At 40.1% G+C, this 23,265-nt stretch overlaps 1 protein-coding gene across 1 annotated transcript in view; it reads right to left on the bottom strand.

The window, feature by feature from the left end:
- ATP13A4 (ATPase 13A4) overlaps nt 1–23,265 on the bottom strand; it is a 129,679-nt gene that overhangs the window by 24,617 nt on the left and 81,797 nt on the right. Inside the window, exons 12-23 of the mRNA XM_034671400.1 lie at nt 21,978–22,039; nt 19,318–19,468; nt 17,427–17,513; nt 17,042–17,195; nt 16,444–16,555; nt 10,997–11,121; nt 6,838–7,001; nt 5,652–5,774; nt 4,131–4,210; nt 2,626–2,668; nt 2,095–2,204; nt 126–222 (exon numbers count right to left, since the gene is read on the bottom strand). Coding sequence (XP_034527291.1) covers nt 126–222; nt 2,095–2,204; nt 2,626–2,668; nt 4,131–4,210; nt 5,652–5,774; nt 6,838–7,001; nt 10,997–11,121; nt 16,444–16,555; nt 17,042–17,195; nt 17,427–17,513; nt 19,318–19,468; nt 21,978–22,039 — 1,308 coding nt within the window. The remainder of the gene's footprint in view (nt 1–125; nt 223–2,094; nt 2,205–2,625; nt 2,669–4,130; nt 4,211–5,651; nt 5,775–6,837; nt 7,002–10,996; nt 11,122–16,443; nt 16,556–17,041; nt 17,196–17,426; nt 17,514–19,317; nt 19,469–21,977; nt 22,040–23,265) is intronic.

The raw sequence follows: 23,265 nt of genomic DNA, 5'->3' as shown, positions 1-23,265 counted from the left end.
AGACGGGTTATTGGTGCTCCAAGTTCCCCCCACACACATTCTTCCTGAAGAGGCCTTGCAGATTGGGAGGGCACCGCCCCTTGTGTTGGTCCTCACTAACCAAGAGCTCAGGTCCCCAGTCATACCCAGTAGAGCAGCAGAACACCAACATACTGAATCATGCTGTACAGAGCCATGTACTTAAACATGCAAAACGAGGTGACCAGAGCTGCACGTCCTTCCCTGTGTGAGAAAAGAGATGAAAAAGTGAGGAAATGAAAGGAATAGAAAGAAATGAGGTCAGTTACTCTGCTGTGCAGCTGAGCACAGGAGAAAAAACTCAAAAGCCTGATTACTCGGCTATTTGTCTGATAGACTAGACAGCCTTGAGCCAGTGGGAGCTGGCTGTCAGAATATGCTAAATGACTAGATTTTCAGGAAACACTGATTCCGGGCCAAGGTCCACAGGCTTGGTCCAGCTGTGGAGTCCTGGTCAAGTGTTAGTCTTGTCCTCTCTGTGGGGACGATGTCAGCCCAGAGTCAGAGGGCCTGGGAACTGGTCCCAGATCCCACACCTACACACTGATGTCATTTGGAAGGTCAGTTTCCTTCTATCACAGTTTCTTCATCTGTGAACTAAGGGATTTAAACAAGATGCCCGCTTGGGGGCTATTTTCATGCAGGTGTTTCATTTCATTCAAAGCTCCTTTGGCAATCCCAATTTTTTCTGAAATTGGACTAGACCAGTACCTGCACTCAAATTAGTCATATATGGAATTTAAATAGATCGGAAACAATGAGCATGCTTGTTTCTGTTACTGTTGATTGACTTTGAGTGAATAGTGTATGTATAAACACCATAAAATAGAAATGTCACTTTTATCTCCTTCATTGGAAAGAAAATAGAGTTTCAATTTCCTTCTGGTCATAATGTTTCCCTGGGATTCCAAAACCTGATTTCAAAATGGGCTTTTTCCTGTTTTGGGTTTCTGCTGCTATCATTTGCTCTACCAGAACATAGTTTCTCTTCATTTCTCACCTCCTTAGAAAGGTTTTCATATACCACCCACCTGCAGTAGCCAATTCCACCTCCCCAGTCCCCTTCCTACTTTTCCCATTACCCTTGATTTATCCATGTATGTGTTTATTGCCTGACTTCTTCACCAGAAAAAAGCTTTATGAGATCAAGGGGTGTGTGATTTACTTTCTTCTGGGTCTCCAGTGCCTCCACCAGTTCCTGGCACTAAGTGCCTACTCTATAAATATTTGTTGAATACATGCATACATTTTTTAAAAATTAGGAGGAGCTAGCCAAATCATTCTTATTTTAATGTGGTGGGAATAGTGTGATATTTGTAGATAGACCATATTGAAATAAAATCAATTTTAATAAAACTTCTAGTCCTATATGGCTATTTGAGCTTGAGCACATCAATTGAACCTCAATTTCATTATTTGCAAAAGAAAATAGTGACCATTCCTACATCTCCAAGCTGTTTTGAAGTATAAGATAGTAAGTATTAAAGCACTTCACAAACTATAAATACATGCTAGTTATAATAGCCCAAAACAGCCACAATGCTAACCATCTCTATCATTCAAATAAAATACAGCAGAAGGACATATGCTGGAAGGCAGATATAAAGAATCAAGGGAAATTTTAGTAGGACCAGCAAAGATGAGCAAATATTTTGAAAACTGGGGATGGGAAGGATATTCCAAAGTAGCATAAAGAGTCAAGAAGGAAAGAGGGCAAGTGGGGAAGAGAAAGTTTCTATCCATCTCCCCATCAAAAAGCATCTAAGGAGATCCGTGTAAAAATAACAATAATAAGAGAATGATTGACACTTTCAAAGTAGTAGCAAGTTCCAGATTCCAATTTTCTAAAAATAACCTATTGAGTGATTTTCATTAGAAATGCCACTGTTGTCCCACAGTTATTTTGAACTCCTGGTGAGTCCACTTGGGAGTAGAATGGTTGACTGCATTGTCTGCAAAGCACCCTCCCCACCCAGTGACACAAAGTTTCCCTGCTCTTTCTCTGGCAGAACAATGGGATCGGCACCTCAAAGTTAAGAGAGATTAAAACAATGCTGGTGGAAAGCCTCTACTTACTTGATAAGGTGAGGTACACACTCAATGTTTGGAGTTTTTGAAGTGAAAGGTGAGGCCACAGATGCCTCCTGCTCTGATAAAGAGATGCCCACGTGAGCCATTTTCAAAGCCTGAAAGCAAAGGGTCAGCTTACTCTCCATACACACTCTCATACATCTCTCCTGAGGCTACATGAGAAAAGCCTGTCAAGCTAGCCACAGAGTGGCTTGTGGACCAAGCACTAGCCAGGAGATGACCAGATTTTTGCTCTGCCTACTATATAAGAAAAAGATGGCACTGGGACACTTAGCCAAAGAAGGGAGGAATCCAGAGCCATATTCTAGCCCATCTGGTCTATACCAACCACTGAGTCATTGTGCATCTTTGGTCAAACCCTCCCAAACCCTCCACATCAGTTTCTCCTTCAGGAAGAATGGAGGTAGTGTATATCCCAGGAATATTATCTCTAAAGAACTCCAGGCAAGCACAATCAAGTGTAAGTCTTGGTCTGTCCTAGTGCAACTATGGCCCCACACGCTGGCAGCTACTTACCCCACAGTCATTGGCCCCGTCACCACACATACCTACAAAGTAACTAAAAGGGAATCATGTCAAATGTAAGGGATATCAAAGCAATTTTACATGCTAATTTCTCTCATTAAAAAGATAAGATGAACTTCATTACTGAGGATTTGAACTGATTATTTATTTTAAGGGAGTTTTCCTAAGAGTCCAGTTTGACTAAAAGTGAAGTGTGACTCAGCAGTGCAGTGCACCATTCCTGACGCCAAGCACTTCAGGGAGACCCTGCACATCACTGTTTAGGAAGCAGCTTTGTTGGCTGTAAAGTGGGACGGTCACACTTAGATGAGATGATGTGACACCATGGCACAGTGAAGAGGGCATCGGATTTGAAACCAGACTGAGCTCTTTGACCTGACCACTTGGCCATTTTGGCTACATTTTTCTCTCCTACAAAGTGTTATAAGTATTCAGTGAAGTGCTATATGGGAAAAATGCCTTATAATTTCTAAAACAAGAAACAAAAATTACCTGTTGGGGCTGTTAATAGTAACAGGAGGGGAGATCTGCCACGTTAGCAGTCACTCAACTAAAAAATGTAGTGCCGGGCCCAGACTTTGAAGAAAGAAAACACATCCCTGCTTCAGGGTCACTTTCTGAGGTTGAGTACAGACTGCTTGCTTTCATTGTTGACAAAGATTATGGATAGTCTGCTTTTTAGGATGGGAGTGCTGTCACAGCATTTACAGAATTGGCTATACTTCTCCTCCACACTGTCATATGAAGGCAACTTGTTTACTATCTGGGTTGTCAACCATGTGGAGAAGACCGGGCTTTCTAAATCAAGAAGCTTGCTTAGTGACTAAATCAAGTAGGAGGACGAAGTGGGAATGAGTAGGAGTAAGAGTCCCATCTTTGTGGTCCAGCACCATACGTAAAGAAAGCTTGCAGGACTCCATGGGTTCTATTAACAAGAAATAATGGGTCCTAAATTATGGGTCTATTCTGTAATGGAGACACTTGTGTTAGAAGAGAATTATTTTTCTGATTTAAGACAGAAAGGATGCTCCGTCATATAAATGTTTAAATATTTTTAAGGTTATGTGAATCTCTTGCCATATGGATCTCCTTACATCAGAACTGTGATGATAACTTAGAAAAATAAAGTCTAAATTCTCATTGTACCTCAGGAGCTGAACTCAAACCACACTTCCAGGTCCATTTCTCACCACACACTTTCATGCCCCATATGTTCTAGTCCAGTAGTTCTCAACTCTGGATGCAAAATTGATTTATTTGAGGAGCTTTGAAAAAACACTGATGTCCAAGCCTCACATGAGCAACTGAATCAGAGTCTTGGGACAATGGGATCCTGGTATTGCTACTTTTTTAAAACTCCTAAAGTGGCTGTCATATGCACTTAGGTTAAGAACCACTGCCTTAGCCAAAGTAGGTGACTTCCTGTACCTCTTACACACTCCCTGACTGTCATGCCTCCAGGCACTTCATACCACCTGACATGGCAAAGAACCTACTCCAGTTTCTGAAATTCTTCCACCAGACTGGATTTCTGCCCGGGAGACATTCTTGCAAAGATGGTCCCATTGATCAGTATCTGTAAGGAACACAAGAGAAACTTTATCCTGTCAGTTAGCCATACATGAGGTAATTGATAATACTCAGAACACTGACTGGGTAACAAAATCCATGAATGGCAAAAATAGTTTGTTTCCAAGAAGTCCATTTTTGGATTTTAAGACATTGAGACCTTGGTCATCAAATAAGTGACCAAGGAGACCAAAAATCAGTAAAGATGTAATAAAAATATTTGATTAAAATGATGATCTTCAGGAATTTAGTTGAGCTGCCATAGCGAATGTGGTCAAAAAACCCCAAGCTTGGGGCACCTGGGTGGTGCAGTCATTAAGTGTCTGCCTTCAGCTCAGGGCGTGATCCCAGCGTTCTGGGATCGAGCCCCACGTCAGGCTCCTCCGCTAGGAGCCTTGCTTCTTCCTCTCCCGCTCCCCCTGCTTGCGTTCCCTCTCTCACTGGCTATCTCTCTCTGTCAAATTAATAAATAAAATCTTTAAAAAAATAAAAACCCAAGCTTAATGGAATCTTAAACCAGCAGAGTAGGAGAAATTGCAAGATATCCAGAAGTTAACATCCCAGGAAAAGGAAAGAAGGTAACTGCTTCTCAGAAAATTGTTCAGAACTAGCAGAAAAACAGCCTAATGATGAAATAGTGACAATTTGTGGTCTTTGATTTAACCATGCCATCTGGACTTGACCAATTTTGAAACTCAGCTGATATTCCAAGCCTAATTTGAGCTATGGAACATTGATGGTTTGGATATATTAAACCTACACCAGCTCCATCCACCCGATCTTTATCCTATAGAGTTTAAATTCTTCTGTGTTAGAGCTCCACATTCCCTGCTCTTCTTGACAGAAACTCCAGCTTAACGTTCGATCAGCCTCAAAGAATTTATTCTTTTTTTCCCTGAATGGTACCTAAAAGGATAAGCAATTGAATAAAAAATAAAATAAAATAAAAACAATTTATCTTTGGATTATACTGGATATAGTCTTTTTCTAGTTGGTGTACATGTTATATATAAAACTTACCTGCCCCCACTATGAGTTCGTTCTTCATCAGAAAAGTGTTAAGTTTGACCCTCTTTTGTATACAGGCTCTCTATCAAAAACCTAATAGAACTCCTCTATTCTTGGCCTGTCTTCCTGTATAATTGCTGGATTTCCACTATACTAGGAGACCCCTCACATGGTAATATAAAGACAGCCATCCAAAAGCAATCTTTATGACTTGAGAAGTCCCTAATACTTTATTCCTATAGATGATAAGAAATTGGCTAATGAAATTCACTAATTTTTAATCTAGTAGGAAATGAGACAACAAAAATATTCGCATCTTTAATGATATATTCAATAGGTATATCTTACCTATTGAAAGGCTTGAAATTACTTAGGAACATGCTCTGTAAGTGACATCATCAGCATTTTTACTGGGAGATTGATAGCCTCTTAGAACTTACCTTTGGCAGTAGGCTGCTGAAATGTTGACTTATAACCTGAAAGGATTTTCCACTTAAGGCAAAATGGTAACTTCCTTCTCTGCCATTATCAGAGACTTCTTCCCTGATATTAATGTAATTATCCTGCGAAGCAAGACACAGTTACTTTAGATACTTGATAGAGTGGTAAAGGACAGCAAATATACCAAAGAGAAGGCAGTGATGACAGTCTGGGGTCTCTCTTTAAAAGTCACACTCCAGCCCTGATTCCTCAGAGAAGCACTTTCTCTTTGCTGGATCAATCTTTGCACATCACAGCCTCTAGTGAATAGGAGAATAACACTTACTCATGTCTTGTTCTCATCCTGCTTTGATCTTGGTGAGTCCCAGAGAAGAGCACATTTCACACATTTCAAGTGTAAAATACAGAGCACTGCAGCTTAACAAATCTCTCCCTGAAGTGAGAACTTACAATTTGTTTTCTTATAGAATTAATATTATCCCACAAGGACACAATAGAGATAAGATACTGACAAGATTGGGAATAAATGAATAAAGCTTTTTTCCCACCCAGAAGACATAGTCTAATTTTCCAATGCACACAGCAGTTTCTTTCCCAGGGACTAAATCTCCTATGGACCCAATGGGATGGCTAGCAAGCAAGAGGAAGATGAGGAATTAGATTCACAGTCCCACTTACTACATTCGTTCTCATATAAAGCCAACAACTTTATTACGCTTAAAAAATGGATTCTTGGGGCACCTGGGTGGCTCAGTTGGTTAGGTGTCTGCCTTCGGCTCAGTTGGTTAGGTGTCTGCCTTCAGCTCAAGTCATGATCCCAGGGGTCCTGGGTTCGAGTCCTGCATCAGGCTCCCTGCTCAGGGGGGAGCCTGCTTCTCCCTTTCCCTCTGCCTGACACTCCCCCTGACACTCCCCTTGTGCTATCTCTCTCTGACAAATAAATAAACAAATTCTTTGGGAAAAAAAAAAAAAGAATGGATTCTTCCCAGCACCCAGGAAAGCACTATACATTAAAGCTCAGTAAGACAGTATGAGAAACTGATAGGAGTTCTTCAGACAGCATATGTGTTAGACATTTGGAGAAATATGTTGACCCTAGGTACCTGTACCTCTCAGCTGCTCAAAGCTGCTCAGTAGCTAACACTGTGAGCCATAATATGGCAGAAGTTCTGTTTTTAGGTATACCTGATTACTGTATGCAATGTGTTTCTTGTCTTCTACCAATTTCCAAGTTATAGATGCTGATGAGGACCCAGTGGTTTCATTTGCTTCAATGAGAATGACTTTTTGGCTTTCAGAAACCATTCCAGACTTTCTGGCCACTGTTATTGCAGTCTGAAGATTGTCACCTACAGGGAAGGAGGAGTATAGCAAGATGAGGTTGAAGAAATACAATCAATTTGTGTATGCCCTGGAAAACCAGGGTAAGGAGTTCAGAACTTATTTTAGGTGTGGAAAGAAATAATTTCTTTGTCTCTCACTCTGATCCTCCATGGATTCATGATCCCTTTTGTGATTCTTGTTGCCTTTCATCTGGTTACTTCATAACCTACCAGTATATTTTTTTCCGGAGAGTGGAAGGAAAAAATAAAAAGGCAAATTTCAAATCTATTTCCATCATTTGTTAGCTTGGTAAACATTTAGCAAAATCCCACTGATTTAACATAGTATCAGGTGGTTCCACTTTCAGCCAAACTAGAATAAAACCACTAAAATCTATCTCTCCCACTGATTACATTGGAAAACTACGGGCAAAATACAAAAAGCAACTATCTAAGGATTTTGAAAAGTAAACATAAGCAGGCAGAATATGCAAGGGAGTTGAATCTGGAGAAACAATCTACAAGGTGGTGATATTCTTGGCTTTTTTTTTCTCTTTCCTCTCACGTGTTTGACCTGACTGTGAACCCCAGTCCCACAGCTGTGAAGGAAGCTAAAACTCCAAGAGAAACTTAGTCTTTTTAGTCAGAGAAACCACAAAAAAAGAGCCTGAAGGCTGAAGAATTATTGGGCAGATCCAAGAAAGGAGACAAGCGAGACAACAAGACTAACCAGTATATGAAGTCAACTCAGAGTTGTGCAAGTGCAGAACAAACCCAGAGAAGAGACGAAGGCTCAAGAACTGAACTATGATATTAATCACCTCTCATATCCTAGATTTTTGCTTGCTAAAACAAACAAACAAACAAACAAACAAACAAACAAACAACCTCAACATTCTCAGAGGATTTTAACAGGGTCCAAAGTCTCATAATATAATAGTTCAAATGTTCACGATATTCAACATACAAAAAAACCTGGCAAATGTGGTCAATTCTCAAGAAAAAAAAATCAACAGTTGCTTTTCCAAGGATGACCCAGATGTTGGACTTACTAAACAATATTTTTAAAGTAGCTCTTATAAGCCTCCTCCATGAGGTGAAGGTGAACACTCTTAAAATAAATGACAAGATAGAAGTTCTCAAGAGAAAAAAAATATACCCTATAAATAAGAACCAAATGACAACTTCAGACTCAAACAATATAATAACTGAAGTAACAAATTCATTGGATGCTCTCAAGAGCAGAATGGAGATGACAGGAAAAGGAGTCAGTGAATCTGAAGATAGTTCAATAGAAGTTATACAATCTGAAAAAAAAGGGAAAAATTTAAAAACAAAAAGAACAGAGATGGAAGAATAACAATATTCATGTCATTAGAGTCCAGAAAGGACAGGAGAAAGGAATGAGAATAGGAAAAAAATATTTTGAAGAAATAAAGCAGAAAAGTTCCCAAATATGGTAAAAGATTTAAATTTATAAATTTAAGAAGTTCAGTGAATCCCAAGCAAGATAAACTCAGTGAGAACCATACCCAAAAACATTATAATCAAACTTCTAAAAAACAAAGATAAAGAAAATATCTTAAAAGCAGCTAGAGAAAACAATATATTATATATTAGGGAATTATTATTTGAATTATCAGAGATTTCTCATAAAAAATTATGGAGGCAAGATGCTAGTGGAATATCCTTGAAGTGCTGAAGAAAGAACAGTCAACTCAGACTCCTATAGCTAGTGAAAGTATCCTTCAGAAATTAAAAGAAATAAAGACGTTCTTATAGGAAGGGAAACTAAGATAATTTGTTGCATATACATGACAACTATAACATAAAGGAGAGAAGGCAGAGGATTTTTATGGTTGTAAGCCTTCTTGAAAGGGTAGGTACAGATGTTGTGACTCCTACAGCAACCACTGAACAATAAATAATATAACACCTGGCTGACTATCCCTAACATGGCTTTCTTCAGGTTTCTACCAAAGTACTTACAAAAATCTCCAGAAGAGCTAACCTGTGGGCAAGAGCTTTTCTACCCTGAGGCTGGAGCCCTGAGAGCTAAGAGGTATCCTTCACATGCCTCAGCAAGGCACCAAGAGTTGGGCTGCTTTGCAACACAGGACAATTTTGCGCTCTATCACTCCAGAAATTCAACTGTTTGGGATATTCAGCCCAGGCCTGAGCCTCAATCATCTGACAGAGAAATATAACAATCTATTTAAGAAACCCCAGAAGCTAAATAGGAAAAGATCAAGCAGAACAATCAGAACACGTGACAGGCAAAATAGAGTAGTTGCGAAGATGGATGAAACCTGCATTAAAACATTACAAATAATGAATGCACTTAAGAAAACTCAAATGTGCCCTCCTCTCCCCCCACCACCACCAAAAAAAAAAAAAAAAAGGAAATGTTTTTAAGGGCCATTTCCATCCCAAAACTTGATTTCAGAACTTAACATTTAAGAGGTGATTTGAGAGACTTAATGGTCATTTTTGGAACCTGAGTTTGTGGTTTGGAAAAACTGGATGCAAAAAAAATCTTAAAGAACAAAGCAAAATTATAACAAATACAAGAATCACAGGAAAAAAAAGATAAGAGACTGAGAGGATAGATCCAGGAAGCCTATCATGTGAATAATAGAAATTCCAGAAGGGAAAAAGGAAGACACAGAACAAAGGCAATAATTAAATGAACAATAGAAGAAAATTTCCTGACAAGAAGAAGAGAGATTAAAAGTGCTATGTTCCATACTAAATTAATGAAAAAAAGACAAACATATAGACATACCCTGGTAGTACTTCTAAACTCCAAAATTGAAGACAAAGATTATATACAAAAGAGAACAAATTACCTACAGTGGACTAGCATTAGACTTTAAATAGCAACTAGACATCATTAAAAAAAAAAAAGGACCATAACCTCCAAATCCTATACCCAGGCAAGATATTATTCACCTGTCAGGGTAAAGAAAGATATCTGGGATGTGCAAGAAATCAGAGAGCATATCACCCTTCCATCCTGTCCAAGGACAAGTCTTGAGAAAAAAAATAATAATTAAGTAAGCAAGCCAAGAAACAGAACAAAATTCCTATGTGAGGGCAGAAGTGAAGAGGTAGGGTACAGAATGATGTGTTCTTATTTCAGTACTGAGGATAGATTGTGAGAATGTGTCAAGTAAGTGCTAAATAAAGATTTTTGAAACAGAAGCGTCATAATGTAAGGGGAATTCTCAGTAGGAAATTAGCAGGTACAGAGGAGAAAGTAGAGGTATCCTAGAGTTCTCCACAGTGCCGTTGGGTTCAGGGGAAGCAGACTGGGGAATATGGGCTCTGGTGGGGAAATACTGTATCTTGGTGACACAATTATCAGAGTTAAATGCATCTGACTTAAGAGCAGGGAAAGAAAGGCACACACTCAAATAAATGAATGCATTAAGAAATCATTTATTCCACTCAGAAGCATTCATTAAGAAATACCACACACTTCTCTTGCATGATCCTTTCTCACCACTCCCCTATTTGTGTGATTTGAGGTTTGAGAGAAGTACGGGGATAGCATTTATTACCACCAGAATCACAAGTCTCATTATCGATGGGTCTTCAGTGTAGTTTGCAGACCACACTGACTAAGCATTTCTCTTCCTCTAACATTTAACCACAAAAATCATCACTTTGATGGCTCACATCTTCTTATCAGGCAGGTGTTATCTTAAATAGCCCCTCTCCAAGAGGACACCACGTACAAATTAGCCCGTCAGACATGCTTTACCACATCACCCTGTTTTATTCCATGTACCTCATAACTCATTGCTAGCTACTTATTTGATCGATTGATTGATTTTCTATCTCACCCCACCTGAATAGAAACTTGGTGAGAGCAGTAACTTTGCCTTTTCTGTTGCCGATCTCCAATACCTAGAATGGTGTCCAACCCACAGGAGGTAGTCAACAATCTTTAGGAAATGAGTGAATCTTGTCTATTTCCACATCAAATTCTTTGTTTTCGCGTACACTTTGTTCTATACCTGTGACCATTACAGTCCTTATCCGGGCTGAGATGAGCTCTTCCAGAACGGGTTTTGTCTCATCCTTCAACCGATTCTCCAAGATGAGCAATCCCAGAAATATCAGGTCTGATTCTACTGTGTCCCTGGAAATATATACATACAATTGAGCAGAAATAGCACATTATGGTCTTTCTTAGGGGAAGCAAAACAAAAACAAGGGCAAATATGTTCCTATCAGAGTTCCTACCAGTTTACCCACTTAAGCACCATTCCTTAACCACTGAATACATGCTAGGAAATACCCAGAAAGAAGACATGAGGGGACATGAAGGACACTGAGACGTTTACTCTGACTGAATCAATTGGAAGAAAGAGTATGTATTAAGCAAAAGATGTGCTTTAACTTTCATAGAGAATGACCTGAATGATCTAAAGTCTTCTTTCTGCTGTGGCTAGTCCGATTTCCAGCACCTCACCTGTTAGCGACCAAAAGAGAGGAGTTCTAGCTCTGGTACAGAACATCATGAAAAGTAAGTGAGGTTCAAGAACAAGAAAACAAAATACCAGTTTCTCCAGAATCCAAGCCGCTAAGCAATACTATTTTAGCCCCAGGAGATAGGAGGCTCAAAAAACAGCCCCTCTTCTAAAGCCAAGCTCCTCCCATCTCTTCCTCCCTCAGCGGGCAGCATTGCGCTTCTACATAAAGTGTGAATGTGTCTGCAAGGAAGCGGGGTCTCTGAGGCTCCCATTCATCACAAGAACATTACCGAGACATTCCACAGAATTAAGTGCAGGGGAGTACTTTTGGGGGTGGGGGCCGAAAAATTCTCCCATGATCCATTTATCTGAGACCCAGACACCTCTAGCAGACATAAGAACAAGACACCAGCATTGCCTAATTCTGGCTGAAATATGGATATAAGCAGCACCCAGGAAAGCACCTGGCCTTGCTTGCCATGGGCGTCTCAATGCTGGGCCTCATGTCAGCCGGGGGCACGGACTAGAGTTAGCCACGTTCCTAGGACGCTACTGACCCCTCTACCAGAGTGGCTGGAAGGAAGTGGGCATAGTTGGCATTCTTCTGAACCTGGCATTAAGTCTCTGCATAATCTGGTTCCAAGCTATCTTCCCAGCTTTCTCTATCACTAAATTCTTCAACTACCCTAACCTCCAGACAAAGTGAACCAGCCATCGTGGTTATGCTCTGTACTCAACCATTTCAAAACACTTGCTCTGGACTGCCATAACACATTCTTTCTTATCTCATGGAAAAGGCTGTAAGTTCCGCCATGATCTGCCATTTAACTTTCCATTTATATTTTGAGGACCAGTTCACATGTACCTCCACATAGAAATCTCCCCAGGTAGAAATAATTGCTCCCTCAGCATCTTACCTCTACCTCAGAGTAATGTGCACTTTATTTTTTCATGTATCATTCACCACTCTTTGCTATTTGATCTGTCTCAACAACTTGAGGTCAAACCTGCCTGGCTCAGTAACAGGCTCAACAACATGCATGTGATGCCAACACAGGGAAAGTGCTCAGCCAGGTGTCTGATGTGACCATTTTTTTGACAGGCAGCCTAGGAAAATTTATTTCCTCTTCCAGAAATCCTGCTGCCAATGGGTTCTCATGGAAAGCGAAGCCAGTCAGTCTGTCAAGTGATTAATCATTTACTAAATACCTAAATCGGTGAAAAGAACAGGACTAAGGAAGAGAGGACAGAATATGCAGAAACTACGGTAGCCCTTAACTCCAGAGATTTCATGCTTAGCCAGCAGGACAGCATTCGACTTGACCACCTCAGTTGTATGGAAGGCTGGGGAAAGTACCATGATGTACAAAAAATGGTCCTATGGAGTCAGAGAGGAAAGTGTAATCATTTTTGGGTGGAGTGATTGCAGAAACTTTTCTGGAACAGAAAATACTTGAGCTGTTCTTTGAACGATAACTTAGTTCATACCTGATTGAGGTTCTCCAATCTTTCTAGTGGCCCTTGTATCCAAGCCTCAGGCTTTAGACATTTTCAGAGATGATAGGACAGAAGCCAACCACAAGGCACCAGACTGGGTCAAGAAAATGGCCACATTGGGGCACCTGGGAGGCTCACTCATTAAGTGTCTGCCTTTGGCTCAGGGCGTGATCCTAGGATCCTGAGATCGAGGCCCGCATCAGGCTCCCTGCTCTGCTGGGAGCCAGCTTCTCCCTCTCCCACTCCCCCTGCTTGTGTTCCCTCTCTCGCTGGCTGTCTCACTCTCTGTCAAATAAATAAATAAAATCAAGAAAGAAAGAGAGAGAGAGAGAGAGAGAGAAAGAAAGAAAGAAAGAAAGAAAGAAAGAAAGAAAGAAAAGAGAGAAAGAAAGAAGAAAGAAAGAAAGAGAACGAAAGAAAGAAAGAAAGAAAGAAAGAAAGAAAGAAAGAAAGAAAGAAAGAAAGAAAGAAAGAAAGAAAATGGCCACAGGATCTATTATCTGACATAGTCTGCGGCCTACCTTGGTACTCCTATTTCTTGGCACATCCTATTTCTGGTTCCTCTGGTACATGGTGTTCATAGGGTTCAATACACAATAATCAGGAGACTATAATTCTAATCCCAGATTTACCACTACCTTGCTGTATGACCATGGGCAAATCACTTTCTTTGTCAGGTAATCTATTTCTTATTTTGTAAAATAAGATGGTAAAACTAATGGATCTCCAAGATCTCTTCTAGTTCTCACACTACATGATTCTTCTTTTCATGAGTTTCAATATGCACCAAGAAGTAAAGAGAAGTGGTCTCTTGAGGGATCTCAAGCTCTACAACTTGGAATAGTGAGATATCTTTTCCTGCTTCCTGCACAGAAAATTATACCTCTTCCTGAAACACCCAAAAATAATAAAGAATGGGAGATATAATACAAAGGCAGCATTGTCATCCATGAGATTACACTTCATGCTTTTAAAATCCATGCCATTTTTAAAGGTTGAAATATGCAAAAGGTGGGCCAAGAACACACAAGGAAATGATGATATCAGCGCTGGAAGACTTTGAGTAAATACACACACACACACATCCCCCCCCGCCCCAGAAAGAAAGGGTGTTCTGCTCTAATTAGGGATTAGCAAAGGTCAGGTAAATTAGCTTAGTGAAGAGTAGATGTGGTGTTGATGTGGCTTTAGCACAGGGAGGGCAAATTGACAACCTGAGATTAGATCCTATTAGATCCTACAAGTGTTTAGATCTTACCAGACTTTGAAAAGTTGGAATTTCAAAGCTGTTAGCCACGGCATATACTCTCCTGTGTGCCCCAGCCCTCATCATTCCCTGTTGCTTATGTACCTTTACCATTAGTGCTTTGTTATCCGCACCAGCCCCAAAGCCATGATTTTGAAACTCGTAGATATACAAATATTTTATTGTAATAATCAAAAGCAGCAGCAAAGCAGCCAGCGTCTTGATATATATGTCAACGGGTTCTCAGGAAACAAAGTTCCATTCTTAATTCTGCAACAGCCTGGACCCAAGTTTTCTTTTCCTTAAAATGTGAGCTCCAACCTCAAAGTTCAGTTTTATTTATTTATTTATTTTTTAAAGACTTTATTTATTTATTTGACAGAGAGAGAGACAGCCAGTGAGAGAGGGAACACAAGCAGGGGAGTGGGAGAGGAAGAAGCAGGCTCCCAGCGGAGGAGCCTTGATGTGGGGCTCGATCCCAGGACTCCAGGATCACGCCCTGAGCCGAAGGCAGACGCTTAACAACTGAGCCACCCAGGCACCCCTCAAAGTTCACTTTTAGCTCTCTGACTTGAGTAACTTGAATGGCCTGCATCAATTAAATTACAATAAATATCCAGACTTGTCATTGCCAAAGTTTGAAGGGTCGATTTAAGCTGACCACGGAATCCAATACTCAGTGATTTTCCATGAGCTACTTCCCTCTCTGCCCTTTCACAAAGTGACCAAGTTGGGGCATTTGGGTGGTTCTCAACAGGAGTGGTAACTGCCCCTAGAGGACATTTTGGAAATTTTTTAGGCATCTATGCATGATTTTCTGCAATGACCAATGCACAATGAAGAATTCTCCTGCATGCCACATGCCTTTCAAATATTTTACAGGACATTCATGGACATTAAAAAGTCATTTATACTTTCCTAAGCCAGTATAGGCTTATACTGTTTATAATGTACTGTTATTATACTAAATAGTCCACCATATTATTATAGTATACCTAATTCTACTAATATTATATTAAACAAATACAAATTTTTATACTTTCCCTTGCTGTGTTTTACATATAAACACAAAGTGTTTTTGCACATTTTTGATATTCAGTTGAATTTTTCAGGAATGTAACTACCATGTAAGTTGAATTATATAAATTATTCAGCTTAACCAAGACTTTGTAACCATTTCAGAGTCATCTCACTGACGGCACGACTGCTGGTGGTATTGGAGACTTCACTCTGTAAACACACCTGTGTCAGTCTGCTCCCCTAGCTGTTGCAGCCCCCTCCCCCGTGATTCTACACACAGGTGCAAGCAACATATTGCTTCAGTTTGATTTAATGGTGTCAGCTGAGCAAATACTGAATTACTACTTTTTGTCATGAATTGTATTTTTGCTTCTATTTTTACTATAGAAGAGGGCATTATATTTATTTTTTACAGAGCGTATGTGCAGATCACATTACATATGAATTTTATCTTAAAGGAAGTGCTATAAAATATAATTACAGTAATCTGAATCTGACAGGGTTGAACACAATTACATTAGACCTCCCAAATTTAAAATCCAAAATAACAAAATAAGCCTTGATTATCTCCACAGCAGTGTTACCCATAGAAGCTGACACAGAGTATTGGACATGGCAGCAAAGGCGAAATAAACAGTAATCTCTAAGCCATGGAAAATAAAACAACAAATTTGAACTAATAAATACTCCAGTCCATTTTAGCTTCTAAGCACCCCTTTTACATATCAAACCCTGCTCTAGAATGGCTCCTCTGAAGCTTTTCTTGCTTTCTTACAAACATCACCTGGATTATGTGTTAAATCTAAGCTCTATTTATTTGTTTCATTAACTTGAGTACTTATTGAGAATTTTTTTCAGACAAATGTTATGTTTTCTAACTCTCAACCAATTCACTAACTCTAAAAAAATTAGCTACTTGTATTTGGTTCAAAATGGGGTCATACCCACAATTTCAAACTCTCTGAAACACTGGTTATATTCATGGCTGTTTTCACAAAGCTGTACGATTACATCACATTTTATAGTTTATACAGCTATTTCTCATAAATTCTCCCAGTGTTTATGTCATCTTTGTGATTGAGGCAGGACAGGGATGACTATATCCCTGTTTACCAAGTTCAGAGACAGTTTATGCACACAATCCCAGCAAGCTATATTGCTCAGTCCACTGCCCAGTCCACTGCCCAGCAAACCATTCTGCCTTATCAATTCCTCCCCACTTTACCTTGTCAAGGCAGTGCTGTGATGATCCATTTCTAGCTTCTTGTAGGCCAGTGCTATAACCCGGAAGCCCTGTGTTGTATAACTCTGAAGTTCGCTAACGAAACTAGCTGGTACTGTTCAGAAAATAATGCAAGATTAGTATGCAACATTTATTCATCCAGTACTGGTGGAGAAATTCTTTACAAACAGATCCAATGCTTTCCCAAGAAAATACACTTCTAAAAAGATACACAAATAAGTTGGTGGGAACCCTAGACATAATTACATTGTCAGGACTGATCTCTCGGGATCCAGTGAAACTGAAATGAGAATAAAGCATTGAAAGAAAGAAAGAAAGAGAGGAAGGGAGGAAGAAAAAAGAAAAAAGATGGGGAAAGCATGTAATTCTTTTTTCTCCACTAACCAGCAAACATTTATTGGTAGTACCATTCACCAAAATGGAAAATACAGGAAGTGAGAAAGAAGTATTGAGTTTGGGATCCCAGTTGACACATTAGCAATGACCAGGAGGGAAGCAGATTCCTAGATCTAGTGCTGGTGGAACACATTTGGGCTGGAAATACAGATTTGTCAGTCGTACTACAAGTCTATTCACTTACCTGTCTCGGGTTGGCAAAAGCTGGCCACCCTTTCTGGTGCACCTTTCATGAATGCCAGCCGATCACCCCCCATCTCTTGGGCAATGACTGTCATCCTCTGCAGTGCTGATGAGAATGGGAACTGATGCAGGATTGCAATTCCTTCCACTGGGACCTGGTTGTAGGATGAGGAATGGAGCGGGACATACCCACAGAGCTCCTAGCTGTTAGGAATTAACTACTCCTCTCTTAATCCTTATTTTAACAAATACAGAGAGGGAGGTCTTAGCAATTTTCACAGATGGAATTCAAAGAAGACACATCTGTTCCCTTTTAAAATTGTAGGCCTGATGAGACTTTCCCTTTGAGTTTGAGCATTGTAGGGCAGATAGCAGGCAAGGCTTACCTGGCTGGCTGTTTTGCAGGGTTTAACTACCATGGCATGTGCTGGCACTCCTTTGATGTGGAAATCGTCCCCAGAAACAGCCATCTCCTATTTCACAAATGGGATAGTTCATTGTAGAGATTTATTTATTTATTGTTCATCCACTAAGGCTCAAACTCTCCCCTTGAGAAAATCCTCAGACCACCTTAATCCTCATTCTTGGTGTCTCCTCCCTCAGCTAGATGGAGATGAACCAGACTTATTTCATGGGGGGGGGGGGGAAGTGCATTGGAAATGCAGCAGAATTTGAAGGGCAGATACTTCTGAATTATTCATGCAATTTATCCTGCTTTCTCTGTTGGAATGTGCTGCATAAAGGTTCATTCTCCACTTCTGAAGAGCTCAACTTGAAGACAGTGGGCAGGAAGAGCCAGACTTGTGTGCGAGGGTCTCTGTTTGAAGCCCTTTCTGCCCTTCCCTCTTGGTCCAATTTAAATCGATAGTCCTCAGGGCCAGGCAGGGCAGAGACTGTGATGTGCATGGCTAGTGTTCAGCAAACACTCAGTAATTGCTGAAATAATAGCCCTAAATTATAGTCCAAGCAACCTTTTACCCAAAGATGTCAAAATGTTTTGTAATCATATCATCCAGCCGCTGAAAAAAATCTCAGAGAGGAAATTGTAATTCTTACTTAAAGGTATAGAAACAGTAATCCAAGAAGGATGGGGGACTGACAAAGTTACATCAACCTGCTACAGAACCATGCCCCACTAGAGCTGTAAGGGACTCTAGAGATTGTCTCCTTTAGCGGGGCTAATGCGTGTATCCTAGGGGTCTAGAGCTGCACCAGGATGCAAGGGGTGGAGGTGGGCTGGTGGTTAAGTAGATGGAGGGCGCTTCCCACACTTCATTTGGTACTCCCCCTCTTCCGTCTCAACCACAGCAACTCCAACTGTTGTTTTTTTATAGAATGCTTCTGAATAAGGTTTCTTTCTTTGTGTGTCAAGACAGATGCATTTTATTTATTTATTTATTTATTTATTTTTATTATGTTCAGTTAGCCATCATGTTGTGATGAGCACTGGGTGTTATATGCAGCCATGCAAATAAGGTTTCCTTTTAAGAGAAGATTCCAGCTTGGTTTCCTTGTTTTGTTTTGTTTTGTTTCGTTTTGTTTGTTCGTTTTATAGGAACACTGCTGATCTAATTCAGTCCCGTCATTTTAAGGTCATGAGAACCAAAGCCCCAACAAGAGGCCTGACTTCACAGGGTCAAGCAATCAGAACAGAGCCAAAACTAGAACTGGGAAGCCAGACTACAGAACAAAGACAAAACCAGAACTGGGAAGTCCTGAACTACACCGTTTGTTCTTAAATCTACTTCAAAGTCTCAACAAAAGTTCTTTCATGGTTTCCCTTTCTCTTGTTTCTAGCTTTAGAAACAAAATCAATAGTCAATGAATAGGAATAAAACTTTTGGAAACAAAGAGTTAGCCTAAGCACAGGGGACAGTGCCATTTCCTAATCCCCATGTTCTAGAAAACTTTAAAACCAGACATTGCTCAAGAGTTGGAAAATAATTATACAATAATTATATTGTCTCAAGAGTTGGAAGATATATGATAATCATAATTGCATTAATCCTATTAACCTGTAAAATGCCAGGCATATTGCCAGGGATTTTTTTTTAAATGCATCATTCTATTTAATCCTCACAATAACCCTACAATGGAGATAATATTACTAGTCGCATTGTACAGATGAGGAAAACAGGCTTAGATTAGTTTGCCTGTCACCACTACACGCAACTCTTTATTGTAAACCTCACGCTTGTAAGCACTGAATAACTGTGAAATCTGTGTTGTCCTGGCATTGAAGATGCTGCTGAGCTTCTCTGAAGAGCAGGGTCTTACCCAAGTGGTGGATTCAAACATCTTGAGATCCAGAGGATCTCCCTGGATGGTCCCATCGAGAAGAATCAGAGAGTGGCAGCTGGCCATGGCCGCACAGAGCGGGCCCCATGGCAAAGCCCTGCCCGAGGCCAAGCTGTGGATTTCCTGGAAGCTAAAGGAGAAAAGAAAAGGGGCTTCGGTCCTCTCCCTCCATCCCAAAATGGAGCTCCTGAAAGTAAATATCTATTTAAAAATTAATTTTGCATGGTTTACATTAGTACCCATTCTCTAATCCCCCCAGATCAATAGTGCTTCATTTAGCCATCACCCTTCTGTAAGTTCAGCAAGTATAAGAAAGGTCTCTCAAGCTCTTTCTTTTCCTTATTCTTTCTCTAGCACTGATTTAATTCCAGAGGTATGGAAAAAACTAGAAGTATCACCCCTAGTTTGAAGCACATTCCTATTATCTTTTCTTCCTCTGGGGCTACACAGGAAGCTCTGGCTGTGCTCCCAATATGCAGATTCCAGACCTCTCACCATCTTAATTACTCTTCATTGGACAAGTGTGTATTTGTCATAGTTTGTCTTCAAATGTGGTCTTCATTACCAGATTATTATTTCTCATGATAAGGACATTGCAATTCTTTAAATATGGCCTTTGTTTGCTCTCGCCTTTTCTTCTTGAAAGCAGCCACATCAGTGTTAGCTCATAATTTAGCCATATTTTTTTCTGGCTTCCCCATTCAAGCTTCCCTACAAGTTCAAAAACCACTTGGCTTTTTGATTCCTGACCCTGTTGATTGTGTCTATTACTATATATCAAAAGTTCAAGTTGTCTTAGTGGTTTTCAACATACCCCCGGTATTTCAGTAACATTAAGCAATCACCAGCAGTGCGGCTAACACAGAAGCTTAAGCTCACACTGAAAAGCAAACACAGATAAGGGGGGAGAAAATCTTATTTTTAAGATGGCACACACACTCTCATCACTATGTAATTCTGAATATGTAACACTGAGTTCCTGAGGATTGGGCCAAACCCTGGTTTGCAGGACAAATACATAAAACACTCTCTCATCCTTGTCCTTGGATTCTTGAATGTTTACAATTGATCCCTTTCAAATAGCCCAGATAGCCTTCTGATGGTTCCGGAAGTATCAGGCACATCGGGCAGGCCTTTTGGAAAAAGATAAGAATTATTAAAGATGAGCTTACCTTTTACGAGAAGATACTTAATAGCTTATAAGTCCGATGCTTACTTCCTACCTAGTATTAAATCGGTCTTCTCTGATATTATTAAGTAAATTTATCAATTTTTTTTCAAATTCTAAATTTCCCTTTTCGTCATTTAAAGCCAACTTTGACCTTTTTGAGGGAAGGAAGGAAAGGAGGAAGAAAGAGGGGCAGGCCTAATTAATCAATCAATAACCTACACATCATTATCAATTGTTTTTATTTAAATTTGACGAGCGACTTTTAGAAATAGACAGTTTTATAAATAATAGGATGTCAATTCAATAAGTAGAAAAGCATTCAAAGGATGGAACATAGTACGTTCATGTTAATAAAACAAACATTTGCTTTGCATGTACTCTATGTACCCGGGATAATGCCACAGCACCAGGAACACACACGGAAATCAGGAACACCACTGCTCTCAGGCTGCTCGCATGCTTGAATAAATGCATACGCTTTTTGTTGAAGCTGAAGCAGAAACATTCTAGATAAGGGAAGACCAGGAATATATCTAATCTATCTTTGAGAGAAAGAACTTTAGAACGCTTAATACTTAGAAAAGGTTTCTTCTGCGGACTAAAGTAGCTAGAAGTACCACCCAGGAAAGAGACTTGTTTATAAATAATATTGTAACATGAACATGTGTTAAACGCAGGTAATTAAAATCTTTTATGGATAAATTCTATGTCATCTGAGTAACACGGAAGAACCACAATGTACCCTTTATGTAATATAGGCTTCTGTGGTGGAAGTTGTAAGTGTGAGAGAGAAACACTTTCATTAAAAAAACCGAAACGTAAATGTCAGATGTTTCCTGTTCTGATCCCAAGCGGAGGGAGTGGCGAGAAAAAGCAGGCAGGGCTGCAAAGTCAGACATGGCCACAAGAGGGCCACACAAGAGAGCTGTGCAAATCCCACCACCCTTTTCTGGCCAGACAGGAGGAGTTCCAGGCAACCAAAAGGTGGAGTTTCCAGAACTACAATTTCCTGCAATGCTGTGTACCCGAGTCCGTGCAGTGTTCTTCCTCCTGGCGCGCCTAAGGGCTTCAGTTTGTACAAGGAATGAGCCTCCCTGAGGGACAGCGTGCTGGTATTCTCCGGTTAGGTACCCTGAGTCAACTTCAGGCCCCTGACTAATATGCTAACAGCAAATTACTTTGTGTTTTTGTTTTTGTGTTTTTGCAAATTACATTTTCGCAAGGACTTGAAGCCCGGCCACCTCCTAGGTTTGTGAATGGCACAGGGCAAGGGGTGGGGTGGAGGGACATGTGCACGTTTTAATAAGACTTGGAAGTGTTCAAAAAGAGAGATGGCATGAAGATACTATGGCAACCACTGCTCCAAAGCCAAAGTGAAAATGTCATCATTATTAATTTTCAGAAAAAAATGTAGAGTGTTTCTTCTAGGAAAAGAGAAATGCCAATGTGCTTGGTCCAGGATACTCACCCACTTCTATCACAGGGCACGACTCCCCAGAGATCCAAACCATCCCTTGTTAAGGTGCCTGTCTGAACAGAAACAAGCACTCGGTTTACTCTGAAGATTCGACAGCCCCATAATGACAATCCACAAGCTGTGTTTTAACAGGGAACTGTTATGTCGCAAACGCATTACTGAGATCAGCACTTCAAGGAAGGACACAATCAGGTGGGTATCTGGGGTCCTGGGCAGAAGTTTCGATGAACTCACACCAATTATCTGGCCACGCTGGCGATGAAAGGAAGAAAACAGTATCTGCCTTACATACTCCAGAGGCTGGTTTTGAGGATCTAATGGGAGACTAAATGGATGGGAAAGTCTTGGTAAGCCTGTAAGAGCTCTAGAACGGGGTAGTCCCAGTCTTGATAGCAGGAGATAAAAGTATGTCATCAGAAATAAGTCTAGGGAGTAGAATTTGTCCCTGCTCTAAACAGAAGTTTTGTTTTTTGACACCTTAAAAAAAGGTGCTTACTGGTATTTCTCTCAGTACGGGATAACGATGGAGAGCTTGGATTCATTTAAAACACCAGCTGTATGACCTGGGCAAATTATTTAATCCCTCTGAACATCAGAGCCCCTTCCTGTAACGTGCTTATAATCGGATAAGGTTGTTGTGAACACCAAATAAGGTAATACAAAGTGCTTAACTTCATATCTGACATAGAGTAGGACCGAATTGTAATGATAATTACTCATAATTATTACTTATTTTATTCAAATTCATGTCATAATGGTCTTTCCCACCCCTGCTTCTTTTGCCAGCCCCAAGGAGGAGACGATTCCATAAATAGAACATCTTTCTTTGTTGTGCTAGTTTGATCACAAAATAATACTGAGATGCTGGCCAGAGCCATATTAACCTTCTGATCTTGGTAGATCTCTCTGATATCCCAGTAATTATATGACACCGCTCTGATTCTCTTAATTCTCTTTTATCAAAAACCTCAACGTACTGTTCAATGGGCGCCGAGTTTCAGTTTGGGAAGATGGAAAAAATTCGCAAGTTGGACAGTGGTGATATTTGCACAACAATGTTAATGTATTTAAAGCCACTTAAAAATGGCTAAAATGGTTAATGTACATTTTGCCACAATAAAAAATAAACTAAGAAAAAAGAGAACAATTAAAAAAGCAAAAGCAAAAAACACCTCTAAGATTCCCCACTACCTAAAGAGTATGTACAAATTTCTTAGCCAGACTTTAAAGGTGCCTCCCATTACTAGTGTCTTGCTCTGGCCAAGACCACAAGCTCTAT

The sequence above is a fragment of the Ailuropoda melanoleuca genome, chromosome 1, assembly GCF_002007445.2.
Source record: "Ailuropoda melanoleuca isolate Jingjing chromosome 1, ASM200744v2, whole genome shotgun sequence".
NCBI lineage: Eukaryota > Metazoa > Chordata > Mammalia > Carnivora > Ursidae > Ailuropoda > Ailuropoda melanoleuca.
Note: the sequence above shows the minus strand (reverse complement) of the source record. Positions and strands in the feature narration are given on the sequence as shown.